General features: G+C 44.2%; 1 protein-coding gene across 10 annotated transcripts in view; it reads right to left on the reverse strand.

Moving 5' to 3' along the window:
* The window catches only part of LOC100355902 (zinc finger protein 84), a 52,703-nt gene extending 34,155 nt beyond the window's left edge, over nt 1–18,548 (reverse strand). For 7 of the 10 annotated variants that reach the window (XM_070059570.1, XM_008275411.4, XM_070059571.1 and 4 more), the window contains exon 1: nt 18,284–18,548. Coding sequence is in view for 2 of the 10 variants with exons in the window: in XM_051834421.2 (XP_051690381.1) it covers nt 5,152–5,168 (17 nt within the window). In the remaining 8 variants the exon portion in view is untranslated. Of the gene's footprint in view, nt 1–5,151; nt 5,550–18,283 lie in introns of all 10 variants that reach the window. The other 3 variants (XM_051834421.2, XM_051834415.2, XM_051834419.2) reach the window with 1 other exon arrangement.
* Nucleotides 18,549–18,810: the final 262 nt, after the last annotated feature.

Raw genomic sequence — 18,810 nt, forward strand, 5'->3', positions numbered from 1 at the left:
AGGGATGAAGAGTAAATGAGATAACCCAGACACTACATTTCTTTTTTTTTTTTTTTTTTTTTTTTTTTTTTTTTTTTTTTTGACAGGCAGAGTGGATAGTGAGAGAGAGAGAGAGACAGAGAGAAAGGTCTTCTTTCCTTTGGTTCACCCCTCAGTGGCCACTGCGGCTGGCGCGCTGTGGCCGGTGCACTGCGCTGATCCAAAGCCAGGAGCCAGGTGCTTCTCCTGGTCTCCTATGTAAAGTATGAAGACAAGCACTGCAATGGCAACTATCTGAGTAATATCAATATTTAATTTTAGGCAGAAGAGACCGCAAATGAACTGAAATGGAGTAATCAGAAGTACAGAGGAAAGCCAGGGAAATGAGATATGATGTATGCTGAGGGAGGTAGTATTAGACGACAGAGCTAGGGAAGTATCACATGCTGCCTTATAACCTCCTTCTTTGTTCCCATTAGTTAGTTCTATAGCTCATTACTGTGCTTCACTTTCGTAATATAATTTATTCTTAATGAAACAGGAGTTTATATTTTCTTATTCACATGTTTTCATATTAACCCCTAAGAGAAAAGGGGCCTATATTCTGTGCCTAGATGAAGGTTTGGCATATAGAACTTTAATGAAGTGCTATGTGAATCACATGCACTCTATAAATGAGGAATTAAAAGTATAAATTGCATTTAAGCAACACAATAATCACTAATGGTCTTGGGAAGAACCATTTGAAAGAAACAGTGGAATAAAAATAAGAATTCAATGAATTGAATAATAATAAAGAGAAAAGGAAATGGGGTGGATGCCAACATTCATGACTTATATGAGGATTTTAAATTGCTAGAGAGAGGGGCTGGCATCGTGGTAGAGAGGGTTAAGCTGCCACCTGTGATACTAGTATACCATGTGAGTGCCAATTTGAGTCCAGGTTATTCAACTGCTAATTCAGCTCCTTGCTAATACACCTGGGAAAGCAGTGGAAGATGGCCCAAGGAGCTGGGTCCCAGCCTTTCCAAAGGAAAACTGGATAGAGCTCCTGACTTCAGCCTGGCTCAGCCACAGCTGTTCTGACTCTTTGGAGAGTGAGCCAGCTGATGAACAGTCATTCTTCAAAAAACATAAAAAATAATCTATTATATGACATAGTTACCTTACTACTGGTTATATATCAGAAGGAAATGAAATCAGCATATCAAAAAGACAGTAATTCTCCCATGGTCACTATAACACAGTTCACAGCAGCCATGATTTGGAACCAATCCAGCAGTACATTAATGAAAAAGTGGACAGGGAACATCAATTAGACACACAAAAAAATATTGTTACATCCTGCAAAATGTATATAAAGAGATCATTAAATTAAGTGAAATAAGCCAACACAGAAGCACAAATGTCACATGTTCTTTGTCATATATGGAAGTGAAAAAAGTAACAGATTTGAATAGAGAATTACGATTATTAGAGGCTGAGAAAAGTGGACGCTAGGGATAGAGGGGGATTATCTAACAGGTACCAAAATACAGGGAGGCAGAAGTAATTTCTGATGTTCCATAATACAGTTAGGTGACTATAGGGCAACATGTTAGGTGCTGTGTAAAGAACTGGAGGAGAGGGGCTGGTACGCTCAAATCATGAAGAGGAAATGGAAACACTAGCTGCCTAGCTTGACGAGTTTCCACTATGGATGTGTGTTCAAATACTGCAGTATATCCTATAATGTATGACTAGTACACATTAATCAAAAACTGTTTAAATAAAATTTGAATAATAGAAGCATATGTATATACTAGCAATGAACTATTTGAAAATGAAATAAGGAAAATACTTCAAAGTATAACAGCATAAAAAACAGGAGACGATATCCTCCAGCACTGTCAATGATTAATGAAATACACAGCAAAACAATCAAGAATTCAAGGTGGCCTTTCCACCTGAACTTTCTGATCAGCCCTTACATGATTTAGAACCAGATAAACTGGTATTCTAATAATGCCACTATTGGGAAACTAAACTTGAATTCAGATGCAAGGATCCTTATACTAGTTTGGTCTACTCATTGTAAGTACTGCTGTCAAAGCACACACAGGGGCCGGCGCCACCGCTCAACAGGCTAATCCTCCGCCTGCAGCGCCGGCACACTGGGTTATAGTCCTAGTCGGGGCACCGGATTCTGTCCCGGTTGCTCCTCTTCCAGTCCAGCTCTCTGCTGTGGCCCGGGAGTGCAGTGGAGGATGGATCAGGCCCCTGGGCCCCGTACCCGCATGGGAGACCAGGAGGAAGCACCTGGCTCCTGGCTTCGGATCAGCGCAGTGCGCTGGCCGCAGCACACTGGCTGCAGCAGCCATTGTGGGGTGAACCAACGAAAAAAGGAACACCTTTCTCTGTCTCTCTCTTTCTCTCACTGTCCACTCTGCCTGTCCAAAAAAAAAAAAAAAAAAAAAAAAAAAAAAAAATTACACATAGGACCATCAACCTTGTACCTGTGTCTCAAAGTTAAATACAGACTGGGGTGGGTATTTAGCCTAATAGTAAAAAAGCTTGTTTTCCTTATTAGTTACAGAGTTCAATTCCTGGATATGGCTCTTGACTCCAGTTTCCTATTTTTTTTTTTTTTATTTGACAGGTAAAGTTATAGACAGTAAGAGAGAAAGACAGGCCGCCGTCGTGGCTCACTAGGCTAATCCTCTGCCTTGCAGCACCGGCACACCGGGTTCTAGTCCTGGTCGGGGCGCCAGATTCTGTCCCAGTTGCCCCTCTTCCAGGCCAGCTCTCTGCTGTGGCCCGGGAGTGCAGTGGAGGATGGCCCGAGTACTTGGGCCCTGCACCCCATGGGAGACCAGGAGAAGCACCTGGCTCCTGCCATTGGATCAGCGTGGTGCACCGGCGGTAGCGCGCTGGCCGCGGCGGCCATTGGAGGGTGAACCAACGGCAAAAGGAAGACCTTTCTCTCTGTCTCTCTCTCTCTCACTGTCCACTCTGCCTGTCAAAAAAAAAAAAAAAAAAAAAAAAAAAAAAAAAAAAAAAGAGAAAGAGACAAAGATCTTTTTTCCATTGGTTCACTCCCCAAATGGCCGCCATAGCCGGCACTGCACCGATTCAAAGCCAGGAGCCAGGTGCTTCTTCCTGGTCTCCCATGCGGGTGCAGGGCCCAAGCACTTGGGTCATCCTCCACTGCCTTCCAGGGCCACAGCAGAGAGCTGGACTGGAAGAGGAGCAACTGGGACTAGAACCTGGTGCCCATATGGGATTCCGGTGCCGCAGGCCGAAGATTAACCAAGTGAGCCATGGTGCCAGCCCCTCCAGCTTCCTATTAATCCTGACCCTGGAAAGCAGTGGCTCAAGTGGTTGATTGGGTTCATGAAACCCACATGGAAAACCTTGTCTCAGTTCTCAACAACCAGCCTTTGTTATGGCTCTTCCCATGGCATTTGTGGGCATTTGGGTGGTAAATTAGTGGACAGGAGTCCTTTGTCTCTAAGCATCTTAAAAAATTAAACAAGAAAGGAATTTCTCAAAGAAAAAGAGATACAGATTTAGATGTCATGTCAAAAAAAGTTTTTTGATAAGAGTTAAAGGAAAGTACAATTAAATATTTATTTTCTCCTGATCTAATGGATGTTTATTCAGAATGATAATACTAAAAATGAACTGGATAGTTGCAATTTCTGATACCTAAAATAAATTATAGAAGGGTCAGATCATGGTACAGTGGGAAAAGCCGCCTTAACTGATGGTAGTAACCCACAGAGATGCTGATTTGTGCCCCAGCTGCTCTACTTTTAATCCAGCTGATAATGACCTTAGAAAAGCAGCAAAGGGGTGGCCCTGTGGCATAGCAGGTTGAGCCACCACTGCAGTGCCAGCATCACATATGGGTGCAGGTTCAAGTCCTGGATGTTCCACTTTCAATCCAGCTCTCTGCTATGGCTTGGGAAAGCAGTAGAAGATGGCCCAAGTCCATGAGCCACTGCATGCGTATGGGAGACCTGGAAAAAGCTCCTAGCTCCTGTTTCGGATAGGTCTAGCTCTGGCTGTTGTAGCCATTCAGGGAGTGAACCAGCAGATGGAAGACCTCCCCCTCTTTCTCTCCTTCTCTCTCTCTCTCTCTTTCTCTCAGCCTCCACCTCCTGTAACTCTGCTTTTCAAATAAATAAAAATCTTAAAAAAAAAAAAAAAGCAGCAAAGATGGCCCAATTTTTTGGGCCCCTGCCATCCCAATTTGAGACCCAGATGAAGCTCCTGACTGCTACCTTCAATCTATCCAGTCCCAACTGTAGTAGTCATCTTGAAAGTAAACCAGTAGTTAGAAGATCTCTCTCTCACTTGCTTTCTTGCTCTCTCACTCTTTACCTGTCTGTAACTCTTTCAAATATAAAATAAGTAAATATTTTAAAAGGTAATTATAAAAATATAATAATTTTAGTGCTCAATAGTGTACTGCTAGTAGAAAGTGTGTTTAAATCAGTTGTAAATGTTGACATAAGTTTTAGGAAAATTAACAAAAAAAAAATTTAGGAAATACTTATGCTTGATATCTTGCTAGAGTAAACAAAATGAAATCCTAATGAAATAAGGAGATACAGATATTTGGAATAGTGTGTTACAGGTTACCTATTCATAATGTGTAGGAGTGCCTGTGTTTGAATCCAGAGGAAATAGACAATGGCAGTAAAATATCCCAGAAGCCAAAGGAGGGGGAAATTCCAAGAATGAAGTAGTTTATTGTACCCTACACTACCAAGGGTCCCCCTTATCAGACTGGGTGCCAGTGCCAAGTGCTAACAGCATCAAGAGGTACCCCCCACTACATAGAAAGGTAATATCAAGGTGTCTACTATTGGTGAGAATATAAATTGATCCAAAGGGGCAATTTCTTACATTTAGTGTTAACCAAGTGTGAAAGTCAGAGGCAGGGGGGAGAGGAGCACATATCATAAGAGTCAATGGCATGTCTCTTCCTCAACCCTAATCCTATAAGGAACTCATCCAATGTCAATTGGCCCTGATATTGCATGAGGAGCAAGGTGATCTAATTTGGAAGATGGCTAGGAATGGAGTCTCCTGGTCTGCCTCCTATGGTGCCACCTTGAAAGAAAAAGATTTCATAGAAATGACCACTCAAGGAGCTGGTTAAATGGAATTACACTGGCCACTCACATCTGCTCTCTGACCATTCCGTTTTGCTCACATAAAGAAAACAGCAAGGCCGGCGCCGTGGCTCACTAGGCTAATCCTCCACCGTGGCTCACTAGGCTAATCCTCCACCTTGCGGCGCCGGCACACGGGGTTCTAGTCCTGGTCAGGGCGCCGGATTCTGTCCCGGTTGCTCCTCTTCCAGGCCAGCTCTCTGCTGTGGCCAGGGAGTGCAGTGGAGGATGGCCCAAGTCCTTGGGCCCTGCACCCCATGGGAGACCAGGAGAAGCACCTGGCTCCTGCCTTCGGATCAGTGCGGTGCTCCGGCTGCAGCGTGCTGGCCGCGGCGGCCATTGGAGGATGAACCAACGGCAAAGGAAGACCTTTCTCTCAGTCTCTCTCTCTCTCACTGTCCACGCTGCCTGTCAAAAAAAAAAAAAAACAGCAAGCATTTGACCACTTTCATGTCTCCTGATTTTAAAAACTAAATGATTTATTCATTCATTCATTCGTCTATTAGAAAGAATGAAAAAAGGGACAAAAAGGCAGAGAAGATAGATAAACCTTCCACCTGCTGGTTCTCTTCCCAATTGGAACCAGGCTGTGAAGAAACCAGGAGCCAGGTTCTCTCATGTAGGGGGAAAGAATCCAAGTAGGTGGACCATCATATGTTGCTTCTCATCCACGTGCATTAGCTGGAAGCTGGATTGGAGCAGTGACAGGTTAGATCCCATATACTCCATCATGTAATGAGGACACCCCAAGTGACAGCTTAACCCACTGCAATAACACCCACCCCAAGGCTTTCATTTTTAAACTTTCTTCACTATGTAGTGCCCACTAAGTCTGTGATTTCTGGATGGTGAAATTTAAATATCCATTGCTTAACCTTTATAAAAACTTTTTCAGAAAACTAATTTTGCAAACAAAATCAAGCATTTTTCCAGGAACTATGACTATACTCTCATCCATTTCACTATTCAGAGGAAGCACGACAATTAATAATTGCTTCTAGTCCAGAGGAATCATTTTTCTGCATTAATTTTTTGCTTCAATTTTCAACTTTTAAATGCTAAGTTGTGGCCCTTTCCCATAATATAAACTAACCAGTTATCTTTTTAAAATAAATGCTACTTAAGAATATTTTTTCAGATTTACAGAAAGAAAATTACACAAATACAAGAGTTTACAGATTCCCCACACCGATCTTCAACTATCAACAACATCTCATATTAACATGGTACACTTATCACAACGAATGTGGCACTATAAATGTTTTCTTTTTTAAAGATTTATTTAATTTGAAAGGGAGCTTTACAGAGAGGGAGAGGTTTTCCATCTACTGGTTCACCCCCAAATGGCTGCAATGACTGGGGCTGGGACAAGCCAAAGCCAAGAGCCCAGAACTCCATCTGGGTTCTTCCATGGGTGCCATGGACCCAAACACTTAGGCCATATCCTGCTACTTCCCCAGTTCCATTAGCAGAGATCTGGGTTGGAAGCAGAGCAGCTGGGACTCCAACCAACACTCTGGTATGACTGCTGACATTGCAGTTGGTGGCTTAACACACTGTGCCACAACACTGGCCCTGATATTGACATATTATTAACTTCAGTCTGTATTTTATTTGTATTTCCTTAGTTATTACAAAATATCCTTTTTCTGTTCCAATAACTCTAAATTATCATTTTAAAATCAAAATCTAGATCTTGTAATTACAAAAATACTACTCAGGAGCAGCATTGTGGTTCTGCAGGTTAATCTGTTGCGTGCTAGGCCAGTATCCCATATCAGGAAGCCAACTTCTTTAATTCTTAAAGACAGAAAAGAAGAAGGAGGGTGAGATAGGTAGGGAAGTAAGGTTATTTTCTTAGAATTTTAATTACAAAATACATGGAATCTGTTCTCTTTATATTAATAAAATAAAAAGGTTTAAAATTAAAAGTTTGTTAGAGATGGAGAGAGATTTCATCCTTGCTGGTACATCCCCAAATGCCCACAGGACTTGGGAATGTGCCAGCTTGATGCCAGGATCCTGGAACTTCATCCAGGCCTGGGTGTGTTCAGCTGATCCTGCAGACACAGAGCCCTCAGTGATACCTGCCTTTATACAGACACATCTTGGTACAAAATAACACTCCCTACTCAGGGCATTTGAGAACTAAGAGAAAACTTTCAAATACAGCCCAGATGAGAGTAAAAGGGAAATCCAGATGTTGCTGTAAGCCAACAGGTTTCCGGCCTACATAAGAATCAGCCTGGTCACCAGGGAGACCAAGGAAAGAGGGCCAAGTCAAGCCACTCAGACCTGTCTCCAGTAGCCATCTCTGGAGTGAGCATGAAGGCAGAGAAAGTCAGCAGCAGCTCTGGGTTCCCTTGACCCTTGAGTGGTTATACAAACCAGCCAACTCCAATTTAGGCTGAGTGATCAGACTGACAGTGTGGTCAAAAACTGTGTCACCCATTCAGTACTCTGGACACAGGAGCGGCCTAAAAAGAACCATCAAAAGATGTAAACAACAGGAGCCAGAGTGCTAAGGGGGTAAGAAATGCAGTTTGTAGCCCAAGGCAGTAGGCCTTGCGAACCTTCTCTTTTGTTGTGAGGTTTCCTTACTATATTTGAAAGGTCATGGGACAAACATCTGTAGACATATGTAAGACACACATGGATTATTCATAATTGGTCTATAATTATTAGCATCCTATCCCAAGCAATGAGCCTCAGGGACTAGTACAGGGAGAGACAATTAAAGGGAATCACTTTAGTCTCCCTCCTAGGAAAGTATACATCTTCCATGAACTGCTTCTCACAAAGTGATTCTCCCATTTTCCAGGAGAAATATACCAACCCTGAAGAGGCCACTTTTTTTTTTCCCATAGAGCCCAACACGTGCCTCGGGAATCACTTGTGATGCCAGGTAGATGCGTAAGAAAGGCAACTGGAGTCATCTACTAGGCGACAAGATACTTTATCCCAATCACTGTATTTCCCTCTACAGAAAAATGCAAACTGAATCACAAGAAACTCTAGTCCATCAAGCCCATGTTAAGCAAAGGGCATATCTGCATTACTCCAGACCTGTAGGCCTCTCTGCTTGCTTGCATGTAGACTATCTGCATAGGGATGCAGAGTGTGAGGGAGAGGTGACAGTAGGAAAAAAATGAGCAATGTTTCAAATATAACACTGATTTTTAATAACCTCAAATTTGGTCATAAAAATTTTGTTCTAAGCAAGACACACATAAAGCCATGCTCATTCCTCTCCCAACAAAACTCTAATGTTAACAGCATATTTAGAAGTGTACTACTCCATTTAATTACAACACTTCTCTATATCTTATAAAGATATCTTATCTGGATGAAGAAACACGGCAATTGACTCAAGTATGTCATAACCTGTATTAGAAATTATCTCTAGGGGTCAGTGCCGTGGCTCACTTGATTAACCCTCCACCTGCAGCACCAGCATCCCACATGGGTGCCGGTTCTAGTCCCGGTTGCCGCTCTTCCAGTCCAGCTCTCTGCTGTGGCCCGGGAAAGCAGTGGAGGATGGCCCAAGTGCTTGGGCACCTGCACCCGCGTGGGAGACCAGGAGGCACCTGGCTCCTGGCTTCGGATCAGTATAGCTCCAACCGTGGCAGCTATTTGAGGGGTGAACCAACGGAAGGAAGACCTTTCTCTCTGTCTCTCTCTCTCTCACTGTCTAACTCTGCCTGTCAAAAAAAAAAAAAAAAAAGAAAGAAAGAAATTATCTCTAAATTAAAAAAAAATAAAACCCTAAAATTCAAATGGTTTATTTTGGCAATCTGCACAGATGACCTGTGTCCTATTACTGTGTGCTTTTGAACTTTCCAAGATTTCTTCTGTCCTCTCTTCCTCCCTTGCCCTTTACACCCTTTCTGTATCACTGCCCGCTCTGTTGCAGCAGCACTCTCCCTTTGGAAGCAGTCTTCTAGACTGTCCCTCAATCATTATTTCAAAATGGTTCTGTAGGGAGGGCCTGCATGACCTCCTAGTATCCCTTAAACTATATTTCCATAAAACAGACAATAGGATACAGTAGAAAAGTCATTGTTGTGATACAGGCATCCCATTGTCCATGAGTTTGTGTCCCAACTACTCCACTTGTGATCCAGCTCCCTAATGTGCCTGGGAAAGCAGCAGAGGATGACATAAGTGCTTGGGCCCCTGCTCCCACACGAGAAATTTGGAAGAAGATCCTGGTTCCTGATTTGACCCAGTCCAGCCCCAGCTGTTGTAGCCACTGGGGCATGAACCAGTGGATAGATGATTTCTGTCTCCCTCTCTCCCTAACTCTGCCTTTCAATTAAATAAATATTTTTAATTTTTTTTTTAAAAATTGAGAAATAACCATACCTATTCTTACTCATCTTGACTGCAAGAAAACTGCTGCTGACTTTGTGTAGTGTCTCCTCAATACTTTCCTACAGGGAAAAAACAACAACAACAACAACAACAACAACAACTAATTTTCTTGCTTTCCAACCACTCCAATACAAAAGAACCACTTGTATCCAGTACAGCTCTGTTTAAGCCTGCTCCAGCACTGAAGGAAAGAAGAAAGAGCAAGGGACCCAAACCTTGAGTGGCTACAGGGTGACGATCCCCTCCTCACTCTGCACCTGAGCTTCTGGTTAGAAATGGTGACAAAGGCAACTCCAGATACTGTAGTGGTGCACAAAGAGACTCAATCAGAAACAGCCTCTCTGTGTGTCACAGAAGAACACAGGGCATTCCACAAGGGAGGGAATACACGGGACAAAAAGGAAAGGATGCTAATGCACATAGCTAAGAATTTCCCCACCCTGCTATTCACAATCTCAAGAATGTCCAGGCCACAATTTTACTTTGGAAAACAGATTCAATGAATTTTTCTCCACCTAGGTGTATTCTTTTTTTTTTTTTTTTTTAATTAAGTGGTTATCTTTCTGTGTTAAAACAGATCTTTATAATAAATTTTTTAAAAGATTTATTTATTTATTTGAACATCAGAGTTACACACAGAGAAAAGGAGAGACAGAGAGAGAGAGAGAGCTCTTCTATCTGTTGGTTCACTCCCCAATTGGCCACAATGGCCGGAGCTGGGCCAATCCAAAACCAGGAGTCAGGGGCTTCTTCTGGGTCTCCCACGCAAGTGCAGAGGTCCAGAGCCTTGGGCCATCTTGTATTGCTTTCCCAGCCCATAGCAGAGAGCTGGATTGGAAGTGGAGCAGCCAGGTCTCGAACCGGCGCCCATATGGGATGCCAGCACTTCAGCCAGGGCGTTAACCCACTGCGGCACAGCACAGGTCCAGGTGTATTTTTAAGTAAGGGATCCATCTCCCTAGGAGAGATGGTGCCACCACAAATTGCAAACCAAGTAAAAAGCAGAGCTGTGGTTTTGATGCTCAGAGGTGAATGGATAACCGCATCTATGAATTCTGACCTGGAAAACAAGCTTCCTCCTGCTCTAGGAGTCTGACACAGCCTTGGGCTAAAACGAGAAGCATACGGACCAGTATCTGTTAGGTGAGAAGAAAGGAAGCTTGATCTCCAGGTGTTACTCTGTAGTATATTACTTTTGAGAGGATTTCACTTTCCACTTATATTTGAAGAAATAAATAAGCAGAATCAGTTCCAACAAGCTTTAGCCACTAGTTACATTATAGCTAGCCACTCAAAAAGGACAACCAAAATAAACTCAACAAATGAGAACCAAAATAAAATAGAACATTCTAACATAACGCCAACATCTGTCCAGATATCAAGATCTTGACACACAATTAACAGAAGGATAGAGGGTGAGGCTGGATTGTGGCACAGTGGATTAAGCCACCATCAAATAAAACACTGGCCTCCAATATGAATGTATATTTTTTAAAGATTTATTTGTGTATTTATTTGAAAGAGTTATGGAGAGCAGGGAGAGACAGATGGGATGGCATTGTGGAGTAGCAGGTAAAGGCACTGCCTGCAATGCTGGCATCCCATATGGGCACCAGTTCATGTCCTAGCTGCTCCACTTCTGATCCAGTTCCCTGCTACTGGCCTGGGAAAAGCAGAAGATGGACCAAGTACTTGGATCCTTGCCATCCTTGCAGCAGATGTGAATGAAGCTCCTGGCTCTTTGCTTAGGCCTTGCCTAGCCCTGGCCTTGCAGCCATTTAGAAAAAAGACCAGCAGGAGAAAAGCTCTCATTCTCTCCCTCTCTGTGTATCTCTGCCTTGCAAATAAATATTCCTAAAACAGAGAGAGAGAGAGAGAGCGCGCGCGCGAGAGAGAGCTCTTTCATCTGAGATGTCTGCAATGGCCAGGGCTAATCCAAACAAGAGCCGTGAGTCAGGCTCTTCATCACATGGGTAGCAGGGCCCAAACACTCAACCCTCCTCTGCTGCTTTTCTCAGCCCATTAACAGGGAACTGGATCAGAAGTGGAGAAACTGGGACATGAACTGGTGTTCATAAGGGAAGCTGGCATTGCAGGTGGTAGACTCCCCATTGTGCCACAATGCCAGCCCCAAGAGTGTCATTTTGAGTCACAGCTGCTCAGCTTCTGATCCAGCTCCCTCCTAATGCACCGTGCGAAGCAGTATTTGGGCCCCTGCACCCACATGGGAGACTTGCATGGACTTCCAGGCTCCAGTTTTGGCCTGGGCCACCCATTCATTGTGGCCACTTTTGAGGAGTGAACCAGCAGAAGGCAAGATCCCCATCCTTCTGTCTCAGGCTCTTTCTCTGTAACTCTGTCCTTAAAATAATTTTTTTTAAATTCTTAACAAAAATAAAGGGTGAAAGGGGAGCCACAGGAAAATAACAGAGTAAGGCTACAGTTGTGTTGTGCCTCAGCGGCTTTCTGCCTTAGGTGGGGAGGCTCCAGCTTACAGACACTACATAAAAGATACACCCACAACATATTCAAAATAAATGACGGGTTTACAATGCAGATTGATTTTATGATGGCTTTTATTGAAAAAGTACACTGGTTTTAGACATGCCTTTCTGTGCAGAAAACTAACCCAGTCCCTAATTCAAGGAGAAACTCTGAGGAAGCCATGCTGACAGGGGAGACAGCTGCAATGTTTCTATTGCTCTTCTCAGCAAAATAAAGAGAAGGGGAAAAGGGTACCCATGCAGGCGGTCATAAAGGGGATGGAGGCACAAAAATTCCAGAAAGGGGGGGGGGGCAAAGCTCAATTTTAGTTTTCTTAAGAAAATAAAATGAAATAAATCTCAGAACAAAATGTGGGGTGGAAAAAATACTCTCAGTTCATCAACTCTCACCAGGCTTCAAGAAAACTGTCCTGTCTAACCACAGCTCAACTGTTTCAAAACACAATTATTTTCCAATTAAACTCATGCAGAAGATTGCAGAGCTCAGCACTCCAAAGTTTCCAAGTGCCAAACAAAAGCTTAGTTCCCACTATGGACAGGTGCAGCCCAACCAGAGACTGGAGAACATGAGAAAAGCTTTTCCATAAGCAAGAACATGAAATATGGAGCAGCCACATAGGACATCTGTGTCTGGTGCTCAAAAATCTTGAGCTCCAGGATAAGCACCCAGCAAACTCACTATTCACAAAGAGAAGTCAGCTTTCTAGCTTTGGGTCACAGGGAAAACACAGCTAGCTTAAATACTTTAGGAATATGATTACACTTTTGTCCTCCTCTGCATAATAGTTAGATGTGGACAAGAGCTAAAAGTTATGAAAATAGAATCATATGCAGTCTACAGCATATGAATCAATGGAAAAGCTAGAAAAAAAATACCAAGTCAGAAACACATAATTAGAAAAGCATGAAATAAGAGATGGATGAGTTTCTTCAGCCCTTCTCCATCCAATTCACTGGGAATCCACATAGCTAATGCAGAGGCATTCATTCTACTGCCAAAGGTTTGGAAGATAGAACAAGTTGTCCACCTTGAAGGTGCCCAATATGAGTCCATCAAAGTCTCTTCCAATGGCCAGCATCATGCAAGAATCATTCTTCCCAAGCAGAGAGGCCAAGTGGCACCTTGGATCAAGGCAGTGAGCATTCCTGGGGATTCATCCTCTTAAAACCAGCAGAAACATCAAAGAGAAAGAGGGACAAAGAAAGTCAAGGGAGAAAAAAGTAGATCCCCAAGCTGTGGAGACTCCATTTTTCTGGCTTACACATGCTCAAATGAGAGCCATCACAGGCTTTAGGTGCCAGTGGGCAGCAGCAGCAGACCATGGTCACTTAGCAAAATCAGCAGAAAACTTCCTGTGATCTCCACATACCTCATTTGCATCCATACACATTCCAGATGAAATGCACCTGAGCCAAGCCAAAAAAAAAACAACTTACAAAAAACCTTCAAACACAATACTGCTTGGGAAATGAGCTTTGCAAAGCCAAGTCATCCAATAGAATACGTGAGTGATCTGTATTTTAAAGAAGCACCACTCATGGCAGGCCTGATATTCAGAGTAGTTCTGAGCTATGGCCCCCCGTATACACACCCCCAATTCATCTCCCCTAACAAGGAGCTGACACTGAGGAATCCCCACAACATGCACATCTAGATAAGAACAGCTGTGCATATGAGTTGCTACAAACTGTACACATGGATACCTTATACACACTGGCCAGACATAAACATGCACCCTCATGTGTCATCTGATTCCAGAAACAGGTTCTATGTGAGCCAACATCAGCAGCACTTTTTTTTGATGTACACTGCCTCTCTCATCACACAGGATTCCCATTTCTCTTTTCTGAGAAGGAATAAAGACAGTATTTAGATGCACAGTTTGTGTCTTTGCCATGTGTTCTCTAGAATGTTTGTCTTTCACAGGATTAGTATTTGTTATTATTCATTCAATTTTAAATAGATTTGTAAACTGCCTTTGAGTTGCTATTAACATTTTGCAGGGGTTGAATCATTTTTCTGCCAAGGCCCTTTGGATATTTATATAACATCATTCATGGGCCATACAAAATTACCAACTAAAATATTAGCCTGTTGGGGCTGGCGCTGTGGCATAGCAGGTAAAGCCGCTGCCTGCAATGCCAGCATCCCATACGGGCACCAGTTTGAGTTTCGGCTGCTCTACTTCTGATCCAGCTCTCTGCCACGGCCTGGAAAAGCATAGGAAGATGGCCCAAATTCTTGCGCCCCTGCACCCGTGTAGGAAGACCCGGAGGAAGCTCTGGCTCCTGGCTTCAAATTGGTGCAGCTCTGGATGTTGTAGCCAATTGGAGAGTGAACCAGCGGATGGAAGACCTCTCTCTCTGCCTCTCCTTCTCTAACTTTGATTTTCAAATAAATAAATAAATATTTTTAAAAAATTGGCCTGCTATAGATTTATTGACTATCCAGTCCCAGCTGTAGTTGCCTCGGCAGGGCCAAACCAAATGATTTTAGGGACCACGTAGTCCCACAAGTTGCATGTTCATCACCACTAACTTAAAACAAAATGTTAACAAAATTTCTGACTTCTTTGCATGGCTTATCAATCTAGTCAGAGCTGATGTCCAATATGATGTCCAATAAAGGTCCCCGGAACCAACTGGAGTTAGAAGAAACTTCTTTCCATTTCCCTTGTAAATTGAGATTGTGTATTTTCAGAGGCACTGATGCAACTTCAAAATGTCAACTGAGGGGCTGGCATTATGGCACACTGGATTAAGGCAGTGCCTGCAATGTCAGTATCCCATAAGAGCACCAGTTCAAGTCCCCGTTTCTCCACTTCCAACCCAGCTCCCTGGTAAGGTACTTGGGAAAGGCAGAAGATATCCCAGCACTCACATGGGAGATCAAATGGACCGTGAGGTTTCTGGCTTCAGCCTGTCCCTGCCCTGACCACTGCAGCCATTTGAGGAAAGAACCAACAGATTAAAGATTCTCTGTCTCTCTCTCTCTCTCCCTGTCTCTCTGTGAGGCTCTACCTTTTAAAAATGCACCTTTAGCAATAAGGTGCACATATTAACTATTAAATACTGCAGAAGAGCATAAAACAAAAGCATTACTCCCTTCTTTCTATCTAGTCATACTTCCCAGAACACATTACTCCTAAAAGTTTCATATATTCTCTTCTGAAACTTCTATATGCATATATACAAGGGCAATTTAAAGTATCATGGGGGTTGGCTTTCTGGCGTAGTGGGTAAAGCCTGCAGTGCTGGCATCCCATATGGGTGCTGGTTCAAGTCCTGGCTGCTTCACTTCCAATCTAGCTTTCTGTTATGACCTTGGAAAGCAGTAGAAGATGGCCCAAGTCCTTGGGCCCCTGCACTCACATGGGAGACCCCTAAGAAGCTCCTGGCTCCTGGCTTCGGATTGGCACAACTCCGTCCATTGTGGCCATCTGGGGAGTGAACCAGAGGATGGAAGACCACTCTCTTTCTCTCTTTTTCTACCTCAGCCTCTCTGTAACTCTGACTTTCAAGTAAAATAAATCTTTTAAAAGAAAGTATCACGAAAAACTGGAATTAAATGATTAAGGTTGCTTTGCTGCAATAAATTTTGAAAGCCCTGCATAAAGAAAGCTTGAAAAATGTGTAAACCATGTATTATGAAAAAAAACTTTGAATGGATTTCAATTTTTACAGCAAAACAATGTCATCTTTTTACTCCAAATTCCATGAACCTTTTTCAGTGTCTTCATGAACATTTATATGCATGAGATTGGTATTGTAGGCTACCATCCCTATGGCCACCAGTTCATGTCCTAGCTGCTCCACTTCTGATAGAACTCCCTGCTAAATATGCCTGGGAAAGCAGCAAACAATGTCCTTCACTCCTGCGCCCATCTGGAAGACCTGGATAAAGATCCTGGCTCCTGGCTTCAGCCTGGCTCATCCCTAGCCATTGGCCCAATCTGGGGAACGAATCACAGAAGAAAGATCTCTCTCTCTGTCTCTCTCTTTTTCTCTCTGTCACTATATCAAATACATGAAGTAAATCTTTAAATTTTGATGACAGATGGGAGAAAATTTATTTACCAAAAGCAAGGATAACATAAAGTGAATACTAGGACTCCACAAATTCAAATATATACACTAATTTTAAATGTAATGAACCTCAATTTATAACCAAAAATCATCATCTACTACAAATTATAATCTTTACATCAAGAGTCATCTCAAAAATTTATCCCTTCCTTTTAAAAAAATTTACCTGCACAATGCAGTATTTTGGTTATTCCCACACAGAGACCTTAGATAAACGTAGATGAATCCTCCTGGCTAAATGCAATTCAGAGAGAGGATTCTCTTCTCCCATCCAGTACCAGACATCAGTGACTGTCATTAATGGAAAGAAGAATGAACACCATCAGACTGCTTCCATATATGGCACTTTCCTTAAAGACATCACTGCCAAATTACCAGATCATATGTCTCATATGGAACACTTCTCTCTCCCAAATTTTAAATAACTTGCCAGAAACTTAGAGCAGTGCAGGGAATGATCTGCCATGAACAGGCAGTTAGCTTGAGTCTAGGAGTCCTATTCTTGGTTGTTTCCAAGTTATGTTAATGGGCACACAACATGGTTGCTCAGAAAGTAAGCTTAGAATAGTTTCAAAGGTTTGAAGCAGCTCTTTTCAGTCATTATGCTAAGCAAGTTTCATAAATTAGTAATCTGGTAGCAGCACCAAACACTCGAACATGTGAATCACTCAAACATGATTATTCAGGTGAAAACATTATACTGAAGTCAGCCTTTCTTTCTTTCTTCCTTTCTTTCTTACACACATAGAGTTAGACAGTGAGAGAGAGACAGAGAGAAACGTCTTCCTTCCGTTGGTTCAACACCCAAATGGCAACTACGGCCAGCGCTGCGCCGAAGCCAGGAACCAGGTGCTTCTCCTGGTCTCCCATGCGGGTGCAGGGCCATCCTCCACTGCACTCCCGGGCCACAGCAGAGAGCTGGACTGGAAGAGGGGCAACCGGGACAGAATCCAGTGCCCCAACTGGGACTAGAACCCAGGGAACCGGCACCGCAGGTGGAGGATTAGCCAAGTGAGCCGCGGCGCCGGCCACAGCAATAGTTTTCAAGGCGACATCTTTACTCCACTGTGTAGGCATGGGACACTTCTTTTCTTTACCCTCTCTGTTCTTACCCTTCCTCGCACTAACAACTTGTATAGAGGTTTCTGATGACCACTGACATTATGAAAATCTATAGCTAATAATCTCCCAATTTCAAAAATGTTACAGACTTACGACACAGAACCCAAAATAAGAAAAGTAACTAGTCCTCTTAATTAAAACAAAATAAACTGCAAGATAACCAGCTGTGTGGAGTGTGGGGTAACCGTAAAGAACTGGGCAGATGGAAAAAATTACTTTTCTGTGTGCACCTTTTTAGTTCTGCACTGTATGCAAATTTAGATTAAAATAGCTCAGTTATTTACCCACGCAGTAGACTTGCACTAGCTTCAGCCCCCACCTCACTTCGCAAAGATCAGTAGCAGTAATAACAGTCGACATCCCTGCTAATGAGAGGAACGCAGGGCTGAAGACAGAATTTGAAAAGCAGCCAAATAAATCATCAGCTGTGTCTGCATGGCCTCCATCTCCAGATTGCAAAACACTTCAGAAGCCTCTATCCACAAAGCTCCTGTGCACCTTCCGCACTGCTCCCGTGGGGAAACAGCCAAGCCTGCGGGGGCCGGGCTGCAAGGTGTGTCCGCGGGGACCCCACTGGCCCCGCAGGACAGGACGCAGCCTAGGGGCAGCGGGGTAGATCCTTGTCTGAGCCTCCGTCCCGCCCCCCCACGGCCGCCTCAGGATCCCAGGAGAGCCTCACCGAGCCCGCCCCGCCGTAACCACCGCGGATAGAGCGGGAGGCACGGCCAGAACGCGCTCGGCGACCCAACCGACGTGGGAACCGGGCTGACTGAAATACGGAGCGGGAGGTTCGCTGTCTGCCTTCGCTGTCCGCACGCCTGCCCTGCTTCGGCAGTTCTCCCCTCCGGCGCCCTCTGGTAACCACTACAAAGAACACTAAGGAAAGTTTGAGCAGGGTAGGAGCGGAGCGTCTGGGAAGCAGCGATTGGAGACGCGACAGCACGGGGTCGGGGTCCCAGCCTCGCCCGGGGTGAGCCGCCTCAGGGACCACCGGCCGCCCGCGCACCCACCCTCTCCTACAGCGCACCCGCGCCCCCTCCTGTTCGCCACACTTACCGTGAAAAGTCCCGGGAGCACGGCCCCTCTCTGCTGGAGACGCGGGGAGGAAAGCGGCGAGTGTGGGCATTAGTTCGCCGCACGTGGGAGCCACAGTGGGCAGATGCAGAGACGCCGGATCCGTTGGAAGCACGCTGAGGGAGTGTCCTGCAAACTGCCTGGGGCGAGAAGGAGCCTCCCGGGACGGATCTCCTCAACGCGACTTCCTTTGTCCGGAGCCACAAGGGCACACACGCACAACGGACGTTCCCCCACAGTCAGCCCCGGCCGGCGGAGCCGTAGTACGTCAGGGCCGCTGGCGATTCTGGGAAATGTAGTCCACGCCCGGGCATCCCTTGAGATTCCTGTCCCCAAGGAAGAGCTTCAGACTGGGGCGGTGGAGACAGACTGCAACCCAGAGGGGCTTTTGGTTTAGTTTATATCCCTCCTTCCCTTTCTTCCCACGCCAAGGTCGCAAGGATCAGTTGATGTTCTTCTTCCTTTCCTGATTTAAAATTTTATAAAGTGACATCAACTGCTGCCGACTG

Source organism: Oryctolagus cuniculus, chromosome 16 (assembly GCF_964237555.1).
Source record: "Oryctolagus cuniculus chromosome 16, mOryCun1.1, whole genome shotgun sequence".
Classification (NCBI taxonomy): domain Eukaryota; kingdom Metazoa; phylum Chordata; class Mammalia; order Lagomorpha; family Leporidae; genus Oryctolagus; species Oryctolagus cuniculus.